The sequence below is a fragment of the Pterocles gutturalis genome, unplaced genomic scaffold (genome assembly GCF_000699245.1).
Source record: "Pterocles gutturalis isolate BGI_N339 unplaced genomic scaffold, ASM69924v1 scaffold14967, whole genome shotgun sequence".
In the NCBI taxonomy this organism is placed as follows: domain Eukaryota; kingdom Metazoa; phylum Chordata; class Aves; order Pterocliformes; family Pteroclidae; genus Pterocles; species Pterocles gutturalis.
Window position 1 is genome coordinate 64300 of NW_010108194.1, and position 26090 is coordinate 90389.

A 26090-nucleotide genomic window follows, 5' to 3' on the forward strand; every position below is an offset into this window, starting at 1 on the left:
GGCTTCAAAAACAGAAAGAGAGAGAAAAAAGAGAAAGAAATTGGCAATGACATGAAGGGACACAGGCAAACCTGAGCCACTGTCAAGAGTTAACGCTCCTCCATTCCCAATAGTACTGTCTGCCTAAGAAAAGCACTGCCACATATAAATGTATCAGGAGAGGTTATTACCACTCTGCTCTGTAAACATGCTATGCCTTCTGGACATCTTCTATTTTTATTTCATTTTTGTGTTATATCTTATATGTAAATCTAGGCTAGGGAGAGTCAGGAGGCATTCATAGTACTGGGCCAAATTCATTCCAGGTGCAGTTCCAGGTCCATTGACTTCAATGAAATTACACCTGGGATGAATTTGGTTTATTATTAACTATAGAGAGTACATGTCCAGCTTCCTTAGTGTACTAAAATACCCAGAATACATATAAATAATGAAGGATGTAATTACAGTCCTGGTTTTAATTTATGTTCCTAAATGTGCTGATGCTATTGCATGTGTTTATAGTTACAGCTATGCTGTTATACTATATTTTTGTTTAGTACAAATACATTTGTGCTTTTCTCTAAAACAGAGATACACAATATTTATTTTCAAACGTCTCAGTAAGTCTTTCAAAATTCATATAATGGCTGATTCCATAATTACAATATTAAATTATATTGGACTTAAATATCACATATCTATATATATATTCATAGATGAATATATGCAGGGCATCATGATACTGCCACTTAAAAACATTCTGCAAACAATGAGGTTAAGGTCTTATTGATTATATGTTAATCAATACACACAAATAGGTGATCGTGTCAGAGTTGATAGGAGCCAATAGAACTGTTACCTATCAATACAAAAGATTTCATTCATTTATACGCTTTCTGTTCCAAACAGTACGTAACAAGTCAGTTGACAGGAATTTGTTTCTGACCAAAACCAAAAACTAGGCAGTTTTTAAAGAGGCTCTTCCTTCATCAGGAGACATAAAACCATAAGTATGACTTACCTCTTCATACATCTTCTAATTCTCCTCACTTCCCCTGTATCGTTTTGTACATTCCTGCATCTTGCAGTATTATACACTGTGAAGACCTAGTAAGCGAGTTAAAGTCAGATGACGCTAACGAATCCCAGCGCAAATGACTGAATCAATAGGAAACCAGCCACTGCTGTTTAAGTGTATCGATAAATGTACCTTTATTTTCTCTTGAATGGATAAGTGTCGCAGTTAAGAGTCCTATGGATCTCTTAATTGAAAGTTAATTTTAAATCAATAAAGAGAGTCATTTAAATATTGATCAGTCCTTTCTACACGAATTGTTAGCTGATTTTTTTTGAAACAACTTTGTTTAAATGCAATCAATAGCATACAATCAGTGTGTTCCATAAAAAATTGACAGATGTTCCCAAAATGCCTACTAGGCATAATCTTATCTGTTTATATATGTAGCATGGATATTTCGGTCCTTTTCAAATGTACCTAGGTATGTATGACAGATATGTGCTTTCCTTAAATATCAAACTGCACTGTTAAAACATATTCTTCCCCTTTGTTTTTCATTAAGGTGGTTTAAAACTAAAAAAGGAAGATTTCTTGGATTTCCTTTGATTGTATAAGCAATATTCCTATTGTTTTATTAATGCAAGCAGTCTGCAAAAGAAGAATGCCCTTGTTTTGTTCATAGGGAAAAGAGATATAAGTGCTTATTTGAAGCACATGTAGTCTGGAATTTGTGTGTCATAATCCATCAGACATGTTAGTATATGCAAAATGATACTTAGTTTTTAATTATATAGACATTTCTGTTCACAGTGTGTGTGCCTGTTGAATAGCTATAATTTTTAGCTTTGTTTTTTGGGTATCATCTCTCTTTCTCCATAGCAGCACATAGCCAGACTTTCTTTTGTTTCAATTTGACAAAGCACACAGTTAAGTTAAAAGGATACAAATTTCATTTCATGAGAGTCATTGAGATTAACCTAATAAAATAAACTTAGCTACATGTAGCTTTCAACATTTCAGCAAATACTACACTCTTCTAACATGCCTTCCCCCAGCACTTTCAGTAATTTGCCCGTAGTGGCCTACTACAACTTAGTTTGTCACACCTAGTGATGAAGTCAGACTGCACATTTTGGTACAAGCAATATGAGTTGCGTTTTTTCTCCTGTACCCTCTAATTAATTATAAAGAAATACTTTGATGTACACAGCTCTGAAGTCCTGAAGTTGTCCTTTTTGTCCTTTATTGTTATTTTCCTTATTTTTCAATTTTCAAATCCAGTGCCTTTTAAAGATTTGTACTTCTAAGCAATTAAGCCCTTTTTGAAGTATGAGAGGATAAAGTTAACTATAACAAATCACAAGATTATATATATACAATTCTGTCAAAAGTAACATTTTTATTTTCAGTGATGTGACTTAAATATAAAATAAAATTGACAATTATTTTGGCTGACATTTGCCTCAAAAGTATTGCCATAATTATATTTCCTTTCTAAGTGATAAACTAAAAATTAAGTCCCTTAATCAAAATGGCTTGTGACACATGGTAATTTAAGGAAGAAAATAATAAACAAAATATTTTTTTATTTTCGAGAATACCATCTAAGGAGAATGGGGGTTGCTTGGGGGGGAAAAAAAAATCATGCAATATAATTTACTCTGGTTTTGCTATTAATACAAATGCTTCCTGCTATTCTGAAAACACACTATTTCTTAATACCGCATTTTTGTCCTCTTAATGCTACATTTCAAACCCATTTCATTCCCTTTTCTGTTGGAAAAGCCATATTAAAAGGGACGATGAAAAAGAAATGCCCAGGTATCATTAGTTCATATGCATATGGGTTCAGCGCGTGAGGATGCTGTTCCTAGGATCGGCCTTAAGATGTGACTGATAGATCTTATTTGTCTGATAGAGTTGACCAGGGAAATAGAGCTACAGCTGGTTACTTCATTAGGTCCTCTCATTGATTGAACCCTGCTGAAGTGATGCAGCAGGCTCCTGAGATAACTGCTGGTAATAGAACAAAATGAATTCTTATCACAGAGATTGGAAAGGCCATTAACCCTGGCCTCCAATGCTTTTCAGAGGTCACAGACAGGAAGCCAAGCGGTGACTGGGAAAACTGTTTTCTGTCTAACTACAGGTCATGTTAGAGGGGGTGTGTGACTGTTTTACCCTTCGGCTTCTGTACAGATGAAACTGTTACACTGGCAGATGTTAATAATCAGCTGTAAATAAATATTGGAAGCAGAAGAAGAAAAATGAGAAAGCACAGGAATTTATTTCAATAAATATTTAATAAAAGAGCAATTGTTATTGTGATATTTACTGCCAGTTCTGCTGTAGATTTTTGCCTAAGACTTTTCCATATAAATTGAAAAGAGAAATACATAGACGCACTTAAAAAAGGAAATTTAATATGGTTTTATATAAAAATACCTTTCCTTCCTTCAAAGATGAGGATTATAATTGCCTGCTGCCTGCCTGCTTGCCTTATTCAGCAAGCCTATCACCAGTTCATCTGTGAATTAGTGCAGGGCGCTGTTTGCCTTTCACCTGGTTGAGAAGGGTATATATCTAAGTTACAGTCCTATAATTTACATTTAATGCAACCTTTCAATTGACCAAGAGCCCACAACCTAAGCCCCCATCTCACAGCTGAGGACTTTCCCACATTTGTCAAGTCAGTGCCACTCCAGCATCAGCCAGGAGAAATCATCCATTTAAAGCCTGGAGCTGCACATGACAATTTTCCTACCCCCTCATGAGAAATCCAGTCATGGCAGGCGTAGCTTTGTGTGTTACTTGTTTGACTCTTGCTTTGAGCAGCAGTGTCTTATTATACACATGGATTAAGAAAATATAGTGGGATGCACCTCATAAAATAAAATGGAACATTTTCTCTTTACTACTGACATATATAAGGCAATGCAGAAATGTGTTGTAGATTGTTTTTAGCAGTATGTTGGTGGCTTCTATCCTTGTGATTGTGATTTAATTTCAATGTCTGTGGTCATGTGGTATTCTCTGCTGGAGCCAATCTTTCACAAGGAGCAAGTTCATTTAAATGTAAATGGGGTCCTGTGGATGGAAAAACTACCTACTTCATGTCTTCAGTGACCCACCCAAGCATTTGGTTTGGCCTTCCATGCATAAATAATAACAAGAAGGTATGCTGTCATTGCCTTGCTTGAAACACCAGAAGTGGTTTGGCACAGCAAAAACCTCAAGCACTAAAACGAGACTGGTTTGGATAAACTCACAGTTCAGAGACCCATCCTGATTAAACAGTGTAAAAAAAAAAAAAAAAAAAAAAAAAAAAAAAAAAGAAGTGGAATAGAAAAGAGAGAGAGAGTCAGGGAGCTATTTTGAGTACTTGTGAATTACAGGAATGGATGAAAACCAGCTCAGGCTAAGACCATACCACACCTAAAAATACTCTGAAGTAACAGAAGCTTGTTATTTTGTTAACTTGAATGGATTTTTGCTCTTAATTGTTTGTAGCAATTTGCTAAAGTGGGATGAGAATGTGGTATAAGTGGTAATATAATTAGTATTAATTTAGCATAAAAATGCAGACCTACATTTTCTGACTAGTTACCTTCCCTTCTACTAAAACATAGAAATACGTTACGTAATGCTAAAGTATGTGTGACTTTTTTCAGTGTGTTATTAAATATGATAAAATAGCATGCTTTTTCTTTATTAATGATGTCTATAGGAAAATATGAATGACTGTGCACCTTCTTTTTATCAATATCTTTGTGGCATATATACTTTCACACTACTATGCTCACATGTTGTCTTCTCATAGAAATACTCCAGGTGTATTTCAACAGAACTGAAAAATCTCCCTTGCTCTCTCCACCAAGCAAAATCATAAACAGCTTTTCATCTGTGGGGATGAATAGATATATTTTCAGAACTATTTCATTAAATGCACACTTTTATTTATCTCATTTATTAAGAATGTTATGTTCTGTTGCAGATGTTTTAGGGCATGACACATGGGCCTGGAATCCCAGTGTATGATACCTTTGGTGAAACTCACTTATGAAACATCCAAACTTACAGTTAGTTGTGCTCTGCACTAGGAACTTAGCAGATTTTTGACTTTGTTCCAGAGTGTGCAATAAAGGACTGGTACTTACTGTTTTCAGAGATTTCTCAAGAATATTTGATAAGCTTTTCTCTTCTTTTTATAAAGTAGCATTAGTTGAAGACGAGCTAGATTTAACCAGTACAAGATTTGCTATCCAGGGTAGGAAACAGGATATTAGTGTTTATGTTACTCAGCTATATTAGGTGTAGCTGTGAATCAAATAATTTTATCCTGGTGTCTTCAAAACCTAAAATGTTCATCTGTTGGTCTCTCTTCCTTTATTTCATTGAGCTGGTTAAGTAACAATAACCAAAGCTGTATGTTTAGTTTTTATAAAGATTCCAGTGAAATAAATGCATTATAGGTACATAGTGGCTGAGCTAATGCGTTTTTCTATCTGACATATTATTCACCATTGGGGGATATACGTGTTGTGCTGTTTTTCATTATTCGGTTACATTCCATACAGACTGATTTTCACAGGACCTCTTAAGTCTTCTAGATATATTTGCTGACAATGCCATATTGCTAGAATTTTTTAATCAAAAAAAATTGAGCTCAAATGCTGTCACGACAATTTAGAGGTAGATGTGCTTCCAGCCTACTTCTTCTGTCAGAAATCTTGGCAGCACACATGATATTTGAAAAGCAATGGTGGTGGTTGTAATGTAGACAGTATGAAGGGTTTTTTTGTTTAGAATGTGTAAAATTATTTTCTCAAGTGCTTTTTGTTTACCCTTGTGATCTGCAAGAATTCCAAAATTATTGGAGAGATAAGTTCACCTCCTAATCCACTAGTAGGAACAGACTTGAGAAAGCAGTGTAAATGTCAAGCACTTCATGACAGAGACCAAATCCTGTGGTGGGTGGTACTAATTTTCACAACTGTTGAAGATTTTTGAAGGCACTTTTACAAAAGTGGCATAGCAATCGTGATGTACAAAATAATCTAAAGATCATTGATAGACTAAGAGCAGATACTGTATTTTAGGAAAATATGAGGTTTCTTACATAATGATAAGCTATGACGGAAAAAAAGAATCACTACATTGATTAATTTTAAGGCATGTTAGAATTAGAAAGCTGTTTCAATAAGGCCTTTAGAAAGAAGGATCTCTTGGTTTAATTTGTGTTAAACTGAATTAATATGGTTCTTTCAAAACAGCAGTATATAATTTCATGGATATCATTAAAATTATGAGCATCCTTAATTTAGTCATTTTTTTCAGTAGGAAATGTAATGGGATCCCCTTTTGGAAATGATTGTAAATCCACTTACAAATAGGCAAACAATTAAATATTCAAACTTTGCTCAAAAAGGCCTAAGGGAAAGCCTTTCCCTGGAAAACTGGTCATAGATTTTTTAATACAAATGCTTAACTACAAAAACCCAAGGCATTTAATGCCTGAATTTGTAGTTTGTAAGATGGTATCTGCTGTAACATTGATACTGCTCCCCAAATCCTGCAGAATGATATCTGGACTGAGGTATCCAAAGGGCAAAAAAAGCCAGATTGCTCAGAGGTGCCAAAGAATCTAGTTACAGACAGCTTGCTAGAACGGAATGGAATCCGCTTTGCTTGCAACCATTTTCAGTTTGGGAGGTAATACATGTGAACCTTCTTGAGGTCTAAATATTGAAGCAGAAAACCATAAATATGGGTAGAGTAATAGAATTAATGATGTCTGGCTCATGTCAGGAGATAGGGGCCAAATATCTGTGGCTTCCAAGAAGGTGAGTTGGCTCTGGGTTTAAGTTGGTGTTTCTGGAAACTAAGAATTAGGTATGGCAGTTTCTCCAAAAACTGACACAAACACATGCACTACTGTTTTCCTGTTGCATTTAAGGTACACCCCATCATATTTTTCTAGACCCTACAATACCAAATGGACTTTTTGGTTTGTTTTCCTACACTTGTAGGCTTTGATAAATGTTACATTTTTTTCTGCTGTCCATATCCAATTTAATCAATATTACAAGTGCTCCCTTGTGGTAGGCGGAACAGTGGCAATAAAGTGAAATTTCCACAGCTTTTACCCATTGAAATTCTCAGAGGGCAAGATTCTTATAAAATTTTTGCTTCCTCTGTAAGAGATTTAATAGCTCCATTGAGGAAGAAAGTTTGATGTGCTTTCTCATTTTCAAAATGTAGATAGTAAACAAAGACTTATTCTCTTTCCAGCTCTTTAAAAACTTCTAACTTTTAAATATTCTTTTACCATGAGTGTTACAAATGTGCTTGTCTCTAGAATTGCAATGATGTCCTGGTGTGACTCTGCATTTGAAAATGGGGGAGTTAACAGAGGTAAATTTCAGACATTCCCAAGATTTTTGAAACTGGTGCAATTTAGGATCTTAAGGCTGTTTAGAATATCTTATTCTACACACAGGAATTGCTAATGTCCACTTTGAATGAACCAGCTACGCTGGCTCTGTGCCACTGGGCATCCTTTTCATTTTAAGGCTTTTCTCCCAGACATTTAAAACATCTTTTAAGCATCTGTGTGCTGCTGAAGCGATGAAAAACAACCTTATCAAAATCTAAGATCTGGTCTTTAGCCCCTGAGTTCATTATAATAGTTTAGAACTTGTGTTGTGTGCTTCTTGTTATTTTGGTGTCCTCTATTACAAAGAATTACTGTATTGTCTTCTTCCTTGTACAATGCATCATTTGGGCTCAGCAGTCACCAGCAGAGTTCTACTTCATTCTTCATGACTGATTATTTGTCTTATTAAATTCTCCCCTAACAAAGAAAAGTCTTGAAACACTGAAATCGAAAGAGACAGAAGTGTTCACACTTCTAAGAAGACATACCACTAGTTTTAGCCTTTATTTATATTATATTGACATTTCTGTTGCTATTATGCTCTTTCAGTGAGAAATAAACAACCAGTAGGAGGAATATTAAATAAGGGGTTTAGGCAAATTAAGTTAGATGAAGAAATTGTAAAAAAGATTCAAGACAATTCAAATGAACAGCAGGGTTCTAAATGATACTGTACATCTATAAAACCATGCATGTTGCTTCACTCTTACTTGGTAGGCCAACTGTTTTCATTTTATTTACCATAAAATTATTGTAACTGCATTTCTGCTTAAGCAAGGGTGGGGACACTTTAAAATGGAACAGGCTGTGTACTCTTTTCTTAATCATAGGAGCCCTAGAATAATTATCAAACAGTGTTTTCCAGAGTTGATCTATAATTCATCTGAGGAAGAAAACGTCTTTCCAATAAAAGATTTTTTGCCCTCATTTTTTCAAGAGTTTCTTTTTATTGTTGTCATTAACCCAATTACCAAATTTCACAACTTCTTCCTTTCTCAACTACTTTTTTTTGTATGCTCGTAGCTGGAGGGAAAAAAACATAGGTGGAGACATTCAGTAAAAAGATTTTTACAAGGGTTACAGTTTTTCTAAGTTACAGCCAGGAGAATTTAGCTGGGGGAATGTTTTTGGAGAATGGCTTGTATTTTTTGACAGTTTCTAATATTTTCAACTCCATAACTCAACAGTCATGAGACTGCATTGAAATTTCTGAGATTTACAAAGCAGTCAAATTTGAATTATCTGTGAACAGATTACCTGGGTTGTGGCTTGACCGGAACCCACCTGCTGCCCACACCACTGCCTGCAGCCCATTGCTGCAGAGTACATGACAGAAAGAAATACTGCTCCTACCAGGCCCACTCTTCCCACTGCAATTTCATGCTGTTCCTTCATTCTACATATAGCTATTTGCAAATGAAAGTAAGTTGATTATTTGAAAAATGAATGCACTAAATGTGTTCTTTTAGTGTAGTTTACATATGGTTTTGATCTATTTAAGTAACCCCACCCCTGTAATACGCTGGATAATTGTGAGTCGATTATAACACATTTGGGGTTGAGTTTTGGGCTTTCTTTTTGCTTAAGCCTTTAGAAATGGTGGTGGTGATTTTTGGATTGTTTCTTCTTCTTCTTCTTCTTCTTCTTCCTCTTCTTCTGTTTTTCCCGCAATTACATTATTTTATTCTGCTTTGTTATGCAGTGAAAGTTCACATTCTGGCATAACTCTGGATGCTGAGATTGTGAGAAGTACAGCATCCATCATGAGACTTTCAACCAAAGTTCCCAAAGCTGGCCACTCTTCATACATTTCTGTGACAAGACATGTCCTCTGTGTTGCCAGCGGTAATGCACATGTATAACTAAACTTGCAGAAGTACCCTACTTGACTTTGGTGGTTACAGGCTAATCAGCAGGTCTTGACTTTCAGTAGAGGACCATTCTTTGGCCATGTGTGAATGAATGACAGAAGTGAGACTGAAAACAGTTTTCTGTGAAAACTTTTCTATTTTGGATGAAGGAATACATGAAATAAGCCTTCATTAGGGTTAGATCAGCAACTGTTTCTGGAAGCAATTAATTGAAAGCTGCTGAACGTGGATGCTGTCTTTGAAGAATTTAGCAATTTTATTTTCATCTTTGATTTTTTTTTTTCTATTAGAAACTAGGGGTTGAGTTCAAACTTAGTTATGCTGAGTTTATAGCAGTCTCAAGTGACATTTATATGATTTTCAATGACTAACTTGCGAAGAAGAGGACTAGTTGAATCAGACTCAATTTTCAGCTTGTTTCTCTTAAAGGTACAGTAGCTGATTTCTCAGAAAGATCTGATATATATTCCAGGCCCTCAAATGGACATTCAGACTAATCCTATTTTTGTTTTATTTGGAAAGGCAGCATGTATGGGCCTGTCATATCTCATAAAATGCTGTTAGAATAGTATTTTCATTCTATTTTGAAGATTTACTTAAAATGTCTTAGTTAGATAAAGGTAAAAATTATTTTAGTTTCACTGATACATTAATTTTCTTATCCCACAGATGGAAAATAGTTTTACTTAATCTCATGACTGATGAAATACAAGTTTTCAGCTTAGTTCTTTTTTTCATATTGAAACATCTCACTGACTTACTTAGGAGCAAGTAAAAAGTTGCATAGTTCACCTGATCCCTGTGTTCCCAGTTTCTGTTGAAGTCACCTTGTCAACTGGTTCTTTCTCTGGTTATAGCTACATATGAACAATCAAAAAATTTTAACTTTTTAGGAAGTTCAACTTTGTATTGACTTTGTGAGGTGGTATCCAAAAGCAGCATGCTGTACTTGTATGTATGGATCTTGGAATTGGCACAAGCCATGCAATCAATTTGACCTTGGGTATCCTGCCAGGTATCCATTCTCTGAAGATACAGAAACATGTCTAAAACTTGGCATTTGTCAGTCTGACAAACTGTATGCTGCACATGATGGAATGAGTGAGGAATGTCAGCTTATTGTCACATGCAGTCCAAAATATATACTAATTCAGAAAAGCTTTGGATGAATAGTCTCTTCCTATTTCTTCCTCATTTGAGAATATAACCAGTGTGTTTATCTGTGCTGATGCTGGTATTGAATATGTCAAGTATGCTGGGCTAACCAGAGATAGGAGCTTTCACAAAGCATCTGGATGAATGAAAATGACAGGCTGATGACTAATTCCTGCCCAAATAGTGTTCATATGAAATCAATAATTCCCCATTTCATCTCCACAACAAACTCCAAGGAGAAAGCCCATGGCATGCCTCTCAGTTGCCCAACCTGTTTTTCTAGGGCAGAGGTGGTTACAACAAGCATAAGACTGAATCTAGTTTCTGTGGTGCGTTGAACTGGAGCACTGGTTCTTAACCACAAAATAAATTGGCACGCAAATAAATAATGTTGTAGATACAGGAAAGAAAGAAGACCTCTGCCCAAGCTTCTTTGGGGTACTGAAGGGTGTATATCTCAAAAAAGGGTGTTTAGATAGAAAAGTGTGGTGCCTGCAGTAATTGCTTCATCTTGCATCTTCACACAGTTATCTGAAATGCTTGTCCTGTCTTTCATGTGTGCTCCTCAAAAGTGTCCCAGATCAGCAGCTGTGACTGACTGGATAGATCAACAACATTAAAGTAGCTAACTAGGACTGTACCTAAAAACCACTTGGTTCGTTTTCACAGAATTTATTTAAAAAAAAAAAAAAAGATTAATTGCAGATTTTTTTTTAATTTAAATCAAGCTCTTTTACCTGTATCATAAAAAAACTCAACATTGTATGCTGAGATGCTGTACGAGTCTAAAAATAGAAATCTTTAAAGATTCATGGATTAACTATACAGTAAGGAGCAGGATTTATTTTATTTTTTGTGAAGGTGCCTAAATTAATCTTGCTCTTATAATAAGCAACTTCACAGGGTTTGGTGTTTGTTTTTTTTTTTTTTTTTATTTTGGAAGTTATTTGCTGCTTACTTCACATCATGTTCCACTTTTCAAGTGAAATACTACTATAAACGAGTGACTGTTATAATCCCCAGACCTCAAAGCACATGGTTTTGTGAACACATGATTTGAAATGAGTGGAACTTTCTCAATGTATTTGTAGGTTAGTGTGTATGGAGGATATATGTTTTATGAGGACTATAAAATCTGCTTAAAGGCCAGGTGTTGACCATCTATTTTGCATTGCTAAAAGTCCTGTGCCTAATGTATGTGGTTTTGCTAATCTCTCTGAGACTATGTAGATTCTTTAAATTGCTCAGCCTTCAGTTCATGGGTGCTGAGATAACAGTGACTACTTCTGGAAATCAAATGTGGTATTACCTCTGAAGACTTGAACTTCTGTGAATACCCTTACTCAAGCAAAGCCAATCCATGGCGATACTTTACAAAGTCCTTTTTAAATTCTTATCATTCTTCAGTTTAGTGATAACTGTGGAATTAATTCATTCTGAGGTGATCAAAACATCTTGTTTCAAAAAGAAAACAATAATTGTCACAAATATAGCACATCTGCCCAACTGCAATTGTGTCTCATCTTTACTTGTCTCTTTCCATCATAAGAGAAGCTACAGTACTTTTTGTAATTACAACATGTATGAATTGACTAGAGTATCTCTGAAGGCACTGCTTGCAAACGCTAATAAAATTATTAGACTTCATCAGTATTGGCGCAAATATCTGCCTCTATATAGAATAAAAAGAAGGCGCTGTACACTCGCTATGATACTTGCCTAACTACAGTTACCACACTATTCCTAAATTCTTAAATCCTATTCCTAAATCCTGTTCCTAAATTAGCTAAGCCTGGGTCTATTATAAAGTGAATCAGTAAAATCTTACACTTTATTCCCACCACGCCTATGAACTTCAGCCTGATTTCTGCAGCAAAATCCTTGTTCATTGCCTTACAGTCTACTCGTGCATTTTATATGTTACAGATAATATCCAGACAAAAACATCTGTAAATATATTCTGCTTGTTGATTTTATATGCCTGAACAAGAAAAAGGGGAGATTAATATATTGATATAGTAAAGCAGGTCTGCTTCTGCCTCTCAAAAAATAACCAAGGACTAATGTACTACCTTGATTCAGCACCGCGTGCGTGTGCATGAAGATATGGTCTGTAATTACATGGTCACACAGCATTTCCCCCTTGCCTTTCAGAGTTTATGGCATGGAGCTGCATGGGGTTATGGAAGAGTCAGTGCTGTAGAAGGATGGCAGAAACTGTCTTTAGAGCCTCACTGTGTTTGCTGAGAAATTCAGAAAGTGTGTTGTGAAGGAGGCTAGGGATGCCAGGAAGAGAAATAATGAAGTATGTTTAAGACATCTGAAAAACTTGCTTCCAAATCTGCCTCTGCTGGAGAGAGCCCATTTTTTCATCCTAAGCAGGTCACCTTACCCAGACTTTTCATAGGAGTTCACTGACTGTGTGGCCTTCATTTTCCAAGTGCTTGATTGAGGCTGTACTACAGTGTTAAATAAGTGCTGAACACACAGAGCTGCAAATGAAAGCAATCAGTGCTGTGCTTTGAGCATATAAAGTGCTATATATTGCTATGTACTTGGAAAAAATTGGGTCCCATCTGTATCAAACTGGGTTCTCCAAGTTAGTAGATTTTTTTTAACCTCAATTTCTCTATACCTCCCTTTTCTGAAACTGCAGAATTGCCTATCCATCTCTTAGGACATAATGAAGATATATTCATTAATGTTTGTGCAGCAATAAAAAGTCAATAACAAAATGAATAATTTGGCTTTCAGAATGGGTTGAAGAGAAGTAGTAAATAAAACATGGCCATATGTTAAATAGTGAGAAGAAAACAAAATCTTAAATAGCTTTTAACTAAATAAGTATCAATAATTTTGTGCAGTGAATAGGGTGAGAGGTAGGGCTTGATCAGGAAATTAAAAATTGTGTCACAAAGGAAATGTCTTGGTGTATGTTTTCAGATATTAAAATATTGCACTTCTGTGATATTATTTTGAATTAGACCCATGATTAATGGGTCTAAAAATGTGGGGGTTTTTTTTTTGCATCTATAATCCCATTGTTATTTTTCAAAGACATAAACTGGAAAAAAGTTACCATTATACTGAAAGTCATATGAAACACCAGTGGGTTTGAATTTACTACACAAACCCCTTTTACTAGACCTAACGAACCAACTGAGAGTAGCAGAAGACTTTTGTCCTCACTATGGACAAGCACTGCTGAAGGGTAGTGTAGTAAGCCAGAAGAATTGTAACATCGAAAAATCAGGGACTTAATTTTGGGCTGTGAGGGACACCATGTTTTATTCACATTAATTTCCAATCTCTTTGCCTAGTAACCACCCTCTTCACCTATCATTTTCTCTCCACATCTACCCTCCCACTCTTTTTATACATAATTTTTCCCATCCCACCAGTGATCTCTATTTTTCTTACCTACTTTTGCTGCTCATTATTCAGATATTTCTTCTCTATTTCTAGTCATCTCCCAGCTCCCTTCCCTGTCCATCCATGCATGCTTCCATCCCCACTGACTGCCAGCTTTAATATTCCTGCGCAAACCTCTCAGCATGTCTCAATGTCTTTGCCTCATTTGCTTAACCGATTGCAGTGGTCTGCACTTTTGTTCCTAGCCAGCTCTATCTCCTGTAGTCCAGTTTGGTGCTGGAATTTGGTACACTGCTGATTTTAGTCCTAGTCTCCTGCCTTCTACTTATTATTCATTTGATCCTAATTGTGACCTCAGTTTCTCCTCCTTTCCCCATCTCCTAGTCTTTCACGTTCTTCTCCTCAGACCATATTCTGCTTACCTCTCCCCTGTTCTTTCTCTAACACCCAAAATCTCACTTCCATACTTTTGTTCCTGACAACCTACTGGCACAGGAGAAACATGCTGCTACTGCTTCCCTACAGCGATCAGTTCCCAGGGCACTGCACAATGACAGACAGCAGCAAAAGAATTATGAGAACAAGGGAAAGTTCAGTTTCACCATAGTGAGGATGCTATAGCTGCAGTCTGGTTGTACAGGCAAGCTGCCAGGAGAATTTGTATTTTAGGAGACCTGTTTAAGCTGCATGTCCTCTATGAGGATGACACGCGCATTGTTTAATACACACAGGAACTAGGTGAAGAGGTTTGTGGAGGCTCTGTGGGATGTGACTGAATATGCACTTTGGTGAGCTCTCAGCACTGTGGGAAGTGTGAGTGTGTTCAGTGATTATGGATTCTTAGGAGAATTTCAGCTCTTCAGTACAAGCGGCATTTCTGAGTGTGGGAAAGTAAGAATTTTTCAAAGCTATATTGCTTGGCTGAATTTGGGCAGTATAATCCAACGTGGCACATGCCAGACATCATCCTGTCTGCCAAATTTTGGGTTCCAGTTTAAAATCACTTAAACTGTTAACATTTACAAAACACATACATATAGATATAAAAAAATCTATTTGTGCTAATCTTATGCTTAGAAGTAGCTGCATCATTTTGTCTGAAATTTTTTAAAATAAAGTATATGATATCCAACCTGCAGCAGAGATTCAGCACAGTCAATTTCAGCCCAAGCAGTTAAATTTTACTGAATTGATAAGCAAATGAAAAGGCAGATGTATGGTGGGAAGTCTACATTAAACTTAAAAATGGGTTGCCCCATCAACTTGTCTAAAGTCATTAAGAACAAATTTTAAGTTCAGGTCTTGTTCAGAAGCTTTCTCTGAAATATTTTCAGTGCTATCAACAGATCCACCTCACAAGGCATTTCAGAGTCTTAGCTAAATTGTCACTGTAGATTTGTGCTCATTAGGCAGTTGTGAGCCGGGAGTCTATAGGCAAGGAATGTCCTTTGCTTCCACAGAGATAGAAATATATTGCTGACAACAAAAGTTAATGTGTGTGTGGGGTGTTATTTAAACTATGTATGGGAGAAAGAACATTCAAATTAGACAAACATAGCAAAGGTAGAAGTAGCCCAGTATACTGAACAGTGGGAATTAGAAAACTTAACTGAAGGAAAGGAAACGAAAGAGGGAGGAAAGCATCTAGTATGTTGCACTGATTTAGTAAAAAGAAAAGTGGATACAAACTAATCCACCCATGCCATTCTGTTGTGATACAAGAAGCTTTACAGCAAGACTGGGTGATCTCAGATGCTTGACTTTGCACTGGGAGAACCCCTAGATATCGCTGGCTTTTTTGAATTCAGAAAATCTGTGTATTCAGTCTACTCTATTTCAGTATTTATGAGTCACCTATTATTGTGCTAAGAACCAACTGATATTGCTCATCTTCAGAGCATGCCATGCAAGTGTCTCCAACAAACTTGGCAGTCAAATTGAGTTTCAAGCCTCAGAGTAATCAATAGGATAGTGTAATTCCTGACCTCAAACAATGCAAGAAAATACTAACTTTAGGTATTGAAGCACGGCACTGAAACCGAAAGGATCCTGTAGGCTATTGTGGAGGAAGGGGAGAGAGATGTGTCATGTAATGGCTATGGATCACAAACACACTAAAATACTATAATATGAGTCAGGAATATTCCACAAAACTGCATAATAGTTGACGGGGCAAGGGAAGAGAGTAAGAGAAGCGGAGGGGAGAGAGCAAGGAGGCAGGAATGTATTGTTGGCTTTTACTGCTTTTGCTAGTTTTGCTGAACAGACTTTTATGCTTTTCTTCTGTTGCAATAACAGAGTTTGACCATATGTCAGTATACTGTATTTTGTATAGTACAGCTACACCTGAACCAGGAAATGCCATTTTTACAGAAGATTTTTGGAGGAATTTGTGGTGGAAGTCTTGGTGAAGATTCTTACACATCACTCAGACATTGTGATCTGGGTTGGAGGGGAAGCTGAAAGGACCTGTGTTGGCTTTCCAAAAAAACCAAAGACCACTTCATGTATGCATATCTTAAAGAAGCCAAACTTTTGAACTCTTAAGTGATATTTGCAACAAATATGTTTGTAAAAAATCAGTGGACTGCTATATATGCTATAGAAAATTTGTCAGGTAATTGTGGAAAACAAACAACCAAACACCAAACAAATAATTCTGTAAAGGTTATTTTTTAAAAATTCAGAAAGTGTTTATGTTCAGGGAAAATTTTATTAACTTTAAATAGATCACCTACTTCTGCCTGTGACACTTAACATAGAGAAAGAGGAATATTTAAACTGGAGGGCTGTAGTTAGCTACATGACAAGACATAGTACAAGAATTTATTCAGGTCAGAAAAAAGTATCCTTAAAAGTGGAAATAAAGCCAAAGTGATGTTAATAAAACTGAACATAGAGGTTGGCTAAGAGGAGCAAATATGTGAAAGTACCTAGAAAGGCTAAACAGGAACTGTTAAAGAAATAGAAAGCCTGCAGAAGAGTCATTAGGTCTGCTAGACCACCAGAGGATAAAGAGTCAATCCAAAGTGATCAAGAGATGGCAAAGAAAATAAATTCTTTTGCTCTAGTATTCTCAAAAGACAAAGGAGATATATATGCACTAACAGAATTCTTTACAGATCATTTCAGAGACGTACTGTTAGTGAGCCAAAAAGAGGTGAATAATTCAGAAAGAAAGTCTGGAACGTAAATGAGAAGGATTTTACAGTGTATTTCAGAGAGAAACCCCAAAACTGAGTCGCTAATAAAATGTAATTTAAATGAGATTTTCAGTGGGTTGTCAATTAACATTGTAGATTTATTTGTAAATGCATTCTAAAGGTTTATTCTGGAAACTGTGAATGGGAGAGACAATCTTACCACTTACATGGTGTATTGGAAACTCAGCTCAAGTAGGATGCAGGAAAAAACACAAGAAATCAGGGACAGTAGAAGTATTTGCATATGGAGGGATGTTGAGCACACAGATTGAACAACAACACATAAAAGTAAACCATAGCTGAACAAGGTATAAAAAAAAAGGTGAATGATACTATGAAGATCCAGTATTTTTATTTTTTCCTCACAGGATGGAAATGAGCACCCAGTAAACTGCTGAAGGTCATGAGGAAATGCTCATTGACTTTCTGAGATTTGGGTCAGGCTCTAAGGCTTAGTTGCACCCACACAACTTCCAGCATTTAGCTGCAGTGCCGAGGTGAAAAGTCTCCACTCCAAACACTAAACTTGACTCTAAAATCCCTCTGTAGTCAGGGAGGAGTTAGACAATTCAGCCTGTGTAAACTCTGAATTGTGTCCTAAAGATACTTGTTTCTCCCTCCATAGGGAGAAAGCTTAGAGTAGTGCCTGAAATTAGGCAGGATGTATCCAGCATGTCGAATAAGAATTAACACTGAGATTTAATTTTATTTTCTAAGTAAGCTTGATGGAAATGTATTAGTCTTCAAGTCAGACAATGCTAGTGCTCCTCATGCTTTATGCTGATTGCGGAAACAGCAGTTTCTATGAACTATAATGGCAGCCAAACTAAAAGTACTGATCAGTTGGAAAAGTCAGACCATTCTCAATCATGCTTCAATGCCTTTCTAGAGGTGGCCAAGTAAGAAAAGTATCCCTTTTTGCATAATAAATGATTAACTGTACATCTCCAGTCACATCTGGAAAACATTGCTGAGTTTCATTCTGAATAGCTGACATTCTCTGTTAATGGTTTTGTCAGCATATGCTTCTTTTGCCTCTTGCAAAATATTTGATAAAATATTAATGTAGAAAAAAAACAACAAAAATTCAAAATACAGATTTTCTCATTTTCTGATAAATCAGTATGGATCAGCATAAGCTTACCAACATATTTTTTTCCACATTGTACACCATTATCAGAGTAAAACATGCTTCTTTTCCTGATTTACTCTGGGAGTAAATCCCAGAGTAATGGATTTACTCTAAGGGAGGGAAACTAGCAATCCAGCAATGAGAGAAAGGGAGAGCTTGCTCAGCAGCCGGACAGGAAAGGACACTCCACCCCTCTAGACTTCTGGAGAAAGCATTCCTTTTCCTTTTCCAGCAGCTGGAAGTAGACTGTGGTTAAAAATTAAAAAAAAAAAAAACAAAAAAAACCAAAAAACAAAACAAAAAAAAAAAAACAACAAAAAAAACCAAAGGAAAAAAAAATAAACCGTTTAGGGTATAATAAAGTGTTGGGCAGAGTAGCTGGTATAATAATGAATCTTTTCTACCTCCAGAAGCTAGGAAGCAAAAAGATGTAGGGTAATAGGGTAGATGAGAGCTGCCTCTCTCTGGCAGCCAGAGGAGTGAGGCTGAGCACGGCAAGTGGGGAACACAGGCTGCTGGGTGGAGTGGATGGATAAAGTGGGTGTGATTTGTGACACTCCTTGGGAAGCAGCCACTGCAGTGTGCTCTATTCAGCCAGCTTTGCTGTCAGCCTCCTCTGACACTGTGATACATTCCAAGCAGAAGAAAATAAGCATTAGACTGCTATAAAAATTCAAATGATGCAACACAAAACAAAATTATACAATTTGATACTAACTGCTGGTTAGCACTTTCTGGTCAATATGATGCTCATCACTTAATTATGGGCTTGTTTGTGGGAAGTTCAGCCTTCTAACAACTATAGTTTTAAATATAACACAGTGATTAGAAACAGTTATTAACGGGCTGGTGCCGTTATTCCCCTCGAGTCCCTAAATGAGAAATTAGAAATCCTATTTGAAGATGAAATATGACCACTAGAGCATGCAGTCAAGATCGTGAGTGAGTGAGGCATCTTGTTCCTCAGTCATGCTCTGCAAGACCAGCCAGAAAGTAGAACAAATACTTTCTGGAATATTTGGGTCAATAAATGGCAGTCCAGAAGTCAGGGAGAATTTATCAACTGAGTAGTGTAACTAGAATAATCCAGAAGTAAATCCACAAGCCCTGCTTTTAGTTAATTTTTTCTTCTCTTGTATATTGTGTGTTTTTCTTTGTTTTCTTCTGTTAGTTGTTCCTCCTCTCCCTACATTATCTTTTTTCTGTCCATCCCTCCAATCCACCCTTCGATTAACCTTTCCTAGTGGTTACCTTCTCATCCTGACACTATCTCAATAAGCCATTCACTCTACCAGTTGAACCTTGAATACACCTGTACTGGACACTTACAGGTACCTTTGGTTCAGCTATTTGTTGAACATATTGAATAACAAACCCCAATTGTTTTTTAAATCTCTCTCTCATTTCATATTTATTTACTTGCTACTTTCACAGATTGATTTATTCTGTCCCCATCCATCTGGGCCTCAGCCACAAACACTTGCTTAATCTTGCTTTCTCTCTCATAACCACAATTACTCACCCACAATTAGCAGATCATCCTTATTTAGGAAATTACTTGCAATTTGAAGAGGGCAAAAGGGATACCACCACCACCACCACCAACTAAATCCAGGACCCAGACAGGAACTACTGGCTGTTGATTGATATATTGGTGATGTAAAAAAAAAATCTCATCCAAAATCAGCACTTGAAAATTATGCGTTTCTTAAATAGACTTGAAGACAGATTCCCAATGCTGCTCATCAATAGAGAAGCTTCTCTGATAAAACAGGGAAAGGTGGCTGGTATACCCCCTTGATTATGACAAAGCATTTAAAATAAAGAAGATTGTTTCAACTTGGCCATGTCTTGCTTTAACTATTCAGTATTTTATTTCAAAAAATGTTTGTTTTTCTATACCTTTCCTTGGCTATGGTGGATGCATTTTTTCCTTTGTTTCCATTTCAGTAAGTCAGGTCTTTCTAATCTGGTTGTGAATATGCATCTAATTGTGCTGCTGGTATCTGCTGTTCGACTTTGGCTGAGGCCTGGATTTTGCAATTGAAATAATTGAAATAATCACAGATCTTGGCTTCATTGGGCTGGGGAAGGTCATAAAGGTCTTCCTACATAAAATTGATATAGAACTGTGGCCCAAGAGTGTAGATTAACATACTAAAGTATAGGATGTAGAATATATGTTATATAATATAAGCTGATTAACATTACCTCTGAAGAATAACTTTCCTGTTTTCCTGTTTTACAGTTTTAGTGCACACTGCTAACTTCATTTTTGTGTGTAATACTAAGTTAGTTGTGAGGAAAAGGTTTGATAATGGCTAAACTCAAGAGATCTAACATAAAAAAGAAAATTTCAACATTTGGACAAAATAAAACCAGGAGTGAATAAAATATCATATTGCAATAGTAAGTGTTATTAAAGCCATTAAAGTACATTTGAATCCGGTGTTCTATTCATTTTCAAAGATGACATTTGTAAATGTATATAGGCAGGACCTTTGCAAATTTAAAACAGACCATCAGGACTTGTTCTGGAATCTGCAGTGCCATCATACTCTTATTTTTTTTGGTACATAATAATTCATAATTTTGTGTCTTTGAGCAGGGTCCATCACATTTTAATAACAGAATAGTGTCCTTGTTGGTTAGCATATGAAGTGAGAACAAAAATGTTACTAAAAAGAGATGTTTGTAGCGTCTTGGCATAGGTATGTAGTGTCTTTGGTAGCACACTTTGTTACAAATCCTCAGTATCTGTTCTAATGAATGGTCTTAGGGATTTTTTTCTTTTTGTAATTTGCTAACTGCTTTTAAGCTAGAGCTGTTGTATTTACATCTTGTCCCTTTGATAAATGTCGTGACAGTGTGAATCTTAAACAGCCTTTCTGTAACTTTGAAGGAAAATAGGAGAAGTTGTATTATCATTTCTGTCTATGAAATTTATTTCTTAAGTGAATGCCATACATATTTCTGAAATGAATGCCAAATGTATTTTCTAGAAGTGACTGCCATTGAAAGGCAAGGCAGGCAATTTATACCATGCATAATAATGATATTAATTTTTATGGTGTGTATAAGTTACATTTTGATTAGTTTTTTGCATGATTAAAAATTTGCAAAGCCTTTATGGCCCCCAGGAGCCTACCTGTAATAAACAGCTCTCACCTTCCAAACCATAAAACAGGTCTGCAGTACTTGAACATTAGAGCTAATTGCCTTGCTACATCAAAGGGAGCACCACAAGACTGAGAAAAATCACAGAAGGGGGGGTGGGGAGCGGGAGGCAGTTTCACCTCTAAAGGTTATATGTTTGTGGCTTGGTGGAGCCCTGTAAAGTTATGGCCTCAGAACTGCTGTTTGCGATTAAGTTGATGGGGAAAGTCTATCCCGCAATCTCTCCCTGCTGCTGACACAGAGTCTTTGTTCACATTCAGATTTCTCAAACTGTTGCCAGGGTCAGGCTGAGGTCAGACACCACGATGATGTATAGGGAACATGTCTGGGAATTTCTCTCACACTTAAAACACATACCAGAAAAACAGGAGAGCACCCTGCAAAAATTGTCTGATGAGACCCAGATGATACTGTAGCTTTTCTTTTAGTACCTTCATAATTTTCTTTCTCTTTGCCTGACACACACACAATGTTTTATTAATGTGTGCCACGATAGCCCTTACAATTTTATGTCCCCTCAAGATAAGGACACTCAGTAGCACTTTGACACTTCATTTTCCAGCCCAGGGGGATTGGACCAGTAAATCTAGTAAAAGAAGCAATGAGTCCGTTCCCAAGGATGAGTTGAAAAGGGATTGCCATCGGCTCCGGGAGGCCACAGGGCCTGACACTGAATACAAGACTCATGTGTGCGCGCTCGGCATTAACACAGCCCGAGCCAGGCGTGATCACAGGCTCGCAGCATCCCGAACCGTGCTCCCCCGCCACCCTGACAAACACAGCCCCGCTTCCAGCTGTGGCAGGGATGCCGACCATGTTTGATTAGCTATCATCGCGGGAGGGGGTGTGGGGCCGCAGGGGGAGAGCGATGAAACTGTGCAAGGGGGGTTTCTATTCTGATGGAAATTCTTTTTTTATATATGCAATTATTTTTAAAAGAGGGGACCATCTTTCTTCCTGCATTGTTCCAAAAAGTGGACAGGCATGCTTAGTCCTAACCTATTGTATTTCAATGTCAATGCAAAACACACTGATCTGTGGTTGAGGTTTTTTTTGGGGGGGTTTGGTTTGGTTTCCAAAATTGCAGCTGTGTTTTTCTCTTTCGATTTACAAAAGGTTTTGCAGAGAGTTAAGAATCGAATAGGTTCACCACATCCATCTGAGGGCTCTTTGCCTAGGCATACCGTTTCAGTGCATGGCTGGCAAGTAAGGCACTGAGCAGCAATTTTTTTGTGCTCAGCTGCTACATATGACAGAGGATATTTCATTCGGCTGTCAGAATGTTATTAATAAAACATGGGGTGCGAAGAGGGCCAGTATTTCCCCTTTCAATCACTATAGCATTTACAATGAAAATTTTATGCAGTGTGTAATTTTCAGTTAATGCTTGACACTTAAATTGTCGGTAGCTGCATTTTGTATGGTTCCTGAAGGGTTAATTGTATCATGTTCCCTGCATAAAAGTGCTGCTTATCAAAAGTGAATAGAAGAGTGTATGCAAATGTGTGTCTGTGACCTTTTGCCTTTCCAGGGTTAATTTATATGGTCATTAAAGATTTTATGAAATTGAGCGGCCTGGTGCTTCGAATCCCATTTTACCTTCACCTCCTAATTTATATAATTCCTACCTGAACTGGGAAATATGATTTTTATTTTTTTTGTGTGTGCTGCAATGAAAACAGCATGCTGTGCTGTAGGGAGTTGCAAGTCTGGTTATCTGGCATTACTCAGATTGCTAAAAATTCATTAAAATGTGACATCAGCACAGTGAGAGACAAATGATCACAGGATGAAAAGGAACAGTGGGCCTTTCACGGATTAGTGCTACACAGCCCCAGCATAGAAGCTAACTGCATAAACAGATTAATCCACCAGTAGCAGCATAGCTAAGATTTACCGAATAATTAAATGGGCTTGAGTTACTGTGAAGATTTCCATGTAATCTAGCTGGTGTGAACACGTAAGTGAGGTGTGGGTAATGCTGCTTCCTCAGAAGCCATATACCAAGTTGCATCATTTATCCTGCATGGCTCCCCCTGGAGACAAAATCTGAGACTTCTCCTGCAAAGCCAGAGGTTTATATTTAATACAGTACCTAATACCTAATACTTACTTACTGCAATTAGCAGGATACTGCTGCACTAATAGGATTCATATTTGAATCCTCCCCCCCTTTTTTTTCTTTTTTTTTTGGCTCCAAGATGCATTTTTGTATGTGCTTGCTTTTCTTCCAACCTGTGGGGGGTGTGTGTCCATGCATGCACGTGTATTTTAACACAAATCATTTCTAGCTGAAGAATATGAAATGACGGGCTTTAAATCTGTCACACTGGTGGAAAGCGGGTACTCTGATAAAGACATGGCCAGAATTTCTGGATAGATTTTGAAATATTGCAAATTATTTGTAATTAATGTCCAACCTCTTTAAAGCCCTGTTCTTTCCCTTTTCTTCCCTCCACTCCTCCTTCCCCCTGTTTTGCCACCCTCTTTTAGTGCTGTTCTTATTACAGGATATATTTTTTTTACTGCTGTGAAATGGTCACCGAGTTTCTTTCCTAAGATCTTTTCTGTGCTTATCCACAGAAGAACAAGCTGAAGATACACAAGGGTCTGCTAAAAGTACATCAGTGGCTGTTGCTGATGATAAAGACTCAAGTGAGAGAGACAATAGTGAAGGCAAAAAATCTAATAAAGACTCTGGTAAGATGCTAGAATTTTGTCTTCCCCCCTTTTTTAAATTATGAAATGCTCTTTCATTTTAAACTGTCTGGACATTCCCACTACTATTCATTGCATGTGCATTTTGCATGTGATTTCTATCAGTAGCCTCCCATTGACCTATTTTTAATCATAACCATCTGACAGGATAGATGCGGATAAGTTGAAGAATATTACAGGACGACCAGTGAGATTATTTTTTAATCAAATCAGTTTGTGTGCTTGTAATTTTTTAAGCGCCTTTCATTAATCTTAGCTGTACTTGTGATTCCTCTGATGGCATATTAATTTTTCATAAGCATAGGATTAGGTACCACTTGAATTTTTTCTTCAATCAGTTTTGCTCCCCTTTTAACCCAAAGAATGTTTTTTGTTATTATTATTTTTTGCTCTTGCTCTCTGATCAGCTACTCCCAAGAATCTGGCCTCTTCCTGGGCATTTATTTGAGGCATTTTGAAAAAAATACACAAAATCCAGTGAAAAAGTTTACAGATGATTCAGCCTAAGAAAGAGGAAATATCATTGAAAACGGATTATGGGTTGGGTAATTTTGATCTCCTGGAATAGACAAAGCCCAGTAATGAAAGCTACTGTCTTTGAAAACAAAACCCCTATGTCATGACATTTACTTGTGCACAAACAAACCCAGGGCCAGCATCTGGTGTAGATACCCAAGGCTTTTTCTGTGTTTGATTTGGCAAATATGTGACTTCATCCATGCTTTTTATGTATGAGATGGAAATCTATGGTCACAATGAATATTACATTGGCTACTTTTGCTGCACGCTATACCTAGTTACATTATGTTGGATTCACTGAAGCAGAAGAAGTGCTGAAACAGGTTGAAGCCTATTAGTTTCAGGTAGTCATATATCTTTTCCTTGTATGCCAATGACAGCAGCATACAAAGGAGGTTGTATTCTTTGTAAAGACACATAGTTGTAGAGAAAATATCATTTTACGTATGAGTTTCTTCACACACAAATTGTCCCATAATTTGCTCTTTACATATTAAACATTTTTGGATTTATTTAAAAAAAATATTATAGATGGTCCTCTCTGTGCCGAATCAATTCAGAAGACTGACTTAAAGATTAAAGCTTCCTTTACGTTTGCTTGTTGACATGTTAAGGTCAGTACCCATCACAGTTTAAAACCTCAGCTCCTCTTCAGTCACTATATTTTTTGAATTCAAGAGACTGAACAAAGGCCAATGATGATGAGTATGATGTTGAGCAATAAACCGTGTTGTGGTTTAAAATATACATCCCCCTTGGCCAGGTCTCTGACTTGGTGAAAACTGCCTGCAGTGCAGTAAAGCCATGCTCCCAGGCCAACATCGGTCCTCCTGTGCAGTCTTGTGGGAGGCTGTCCTGGACACTCACCAGGAGATGGGGGACAGCCGCCTGCAGCTTGCCTTTTTTACCATACCCTCTGCCTGGGGGACACTGTGAACTGCTTCAGGGAGTTTATCAGCCCTCTCTTTTTCTTAGGCAAGTCCATTTATAGTTGTTCAAGAAAGAATACGGTATTAAAGCTCCAGCAAAAAAAAAAAAAAAAAAGGAATCTACAAAAAAAATACTGAAGGGGAATTCTCAAAATTCCAGCAGGATTAGCCACTCATAAGGGCCAAGTTTAATTAGGACAAACCTATATCCAGATGCCTACTGGGTGCACTACAAAAAACCAGCATAATTGTTCTGCATTCCCGTGCTAGCAATTACACAAATAACTTTGCAGTAAGATTCATATAAAAACAAGGGCTGAAATACATGATTGCCTTTGTGCTTTGCTGAAAATAGTTTGTACTGTAAAATCCTAAATCTTTTAGAAACTTTTATTTTCCTAATCTAAATTAATTCTGCATGTACAACATTCAGACCATCATCTTAATTTTCACTCAGCTGACGAGTATTTCTAATGACTGCATAACTGCTTATGTATAATTGAATGTTAATTTAGGCTTTCTCACGAATTGAGTGTTGCAAGTCTTGCCAAAGAGATCTCAGGAAAACCAATAAATTA

The 26090-nt window shown here is 36.9% G+C and overlaps 1 protein-coding gene across 1 annotated transcript in view; it reads left to right on the forward strand.

Annotated features, from left to right (window-relative positions):
- The window catches only part of ZFHX4 (zinc finger homeobox 4), a gene marked incomplete at its 5' end in the record, with an annotated part of 71806 nt that overhangs the window by 25731 nt on the left and 19985 nt on the right, over nt 1-26090 (forward strand). The window contains 1 exon segment of the mRNA XM_010072539.1: nt 23930-24046. Coding sequence (XP_010070841.1) covers nt 23930-24046 — 117 coding nt within the window.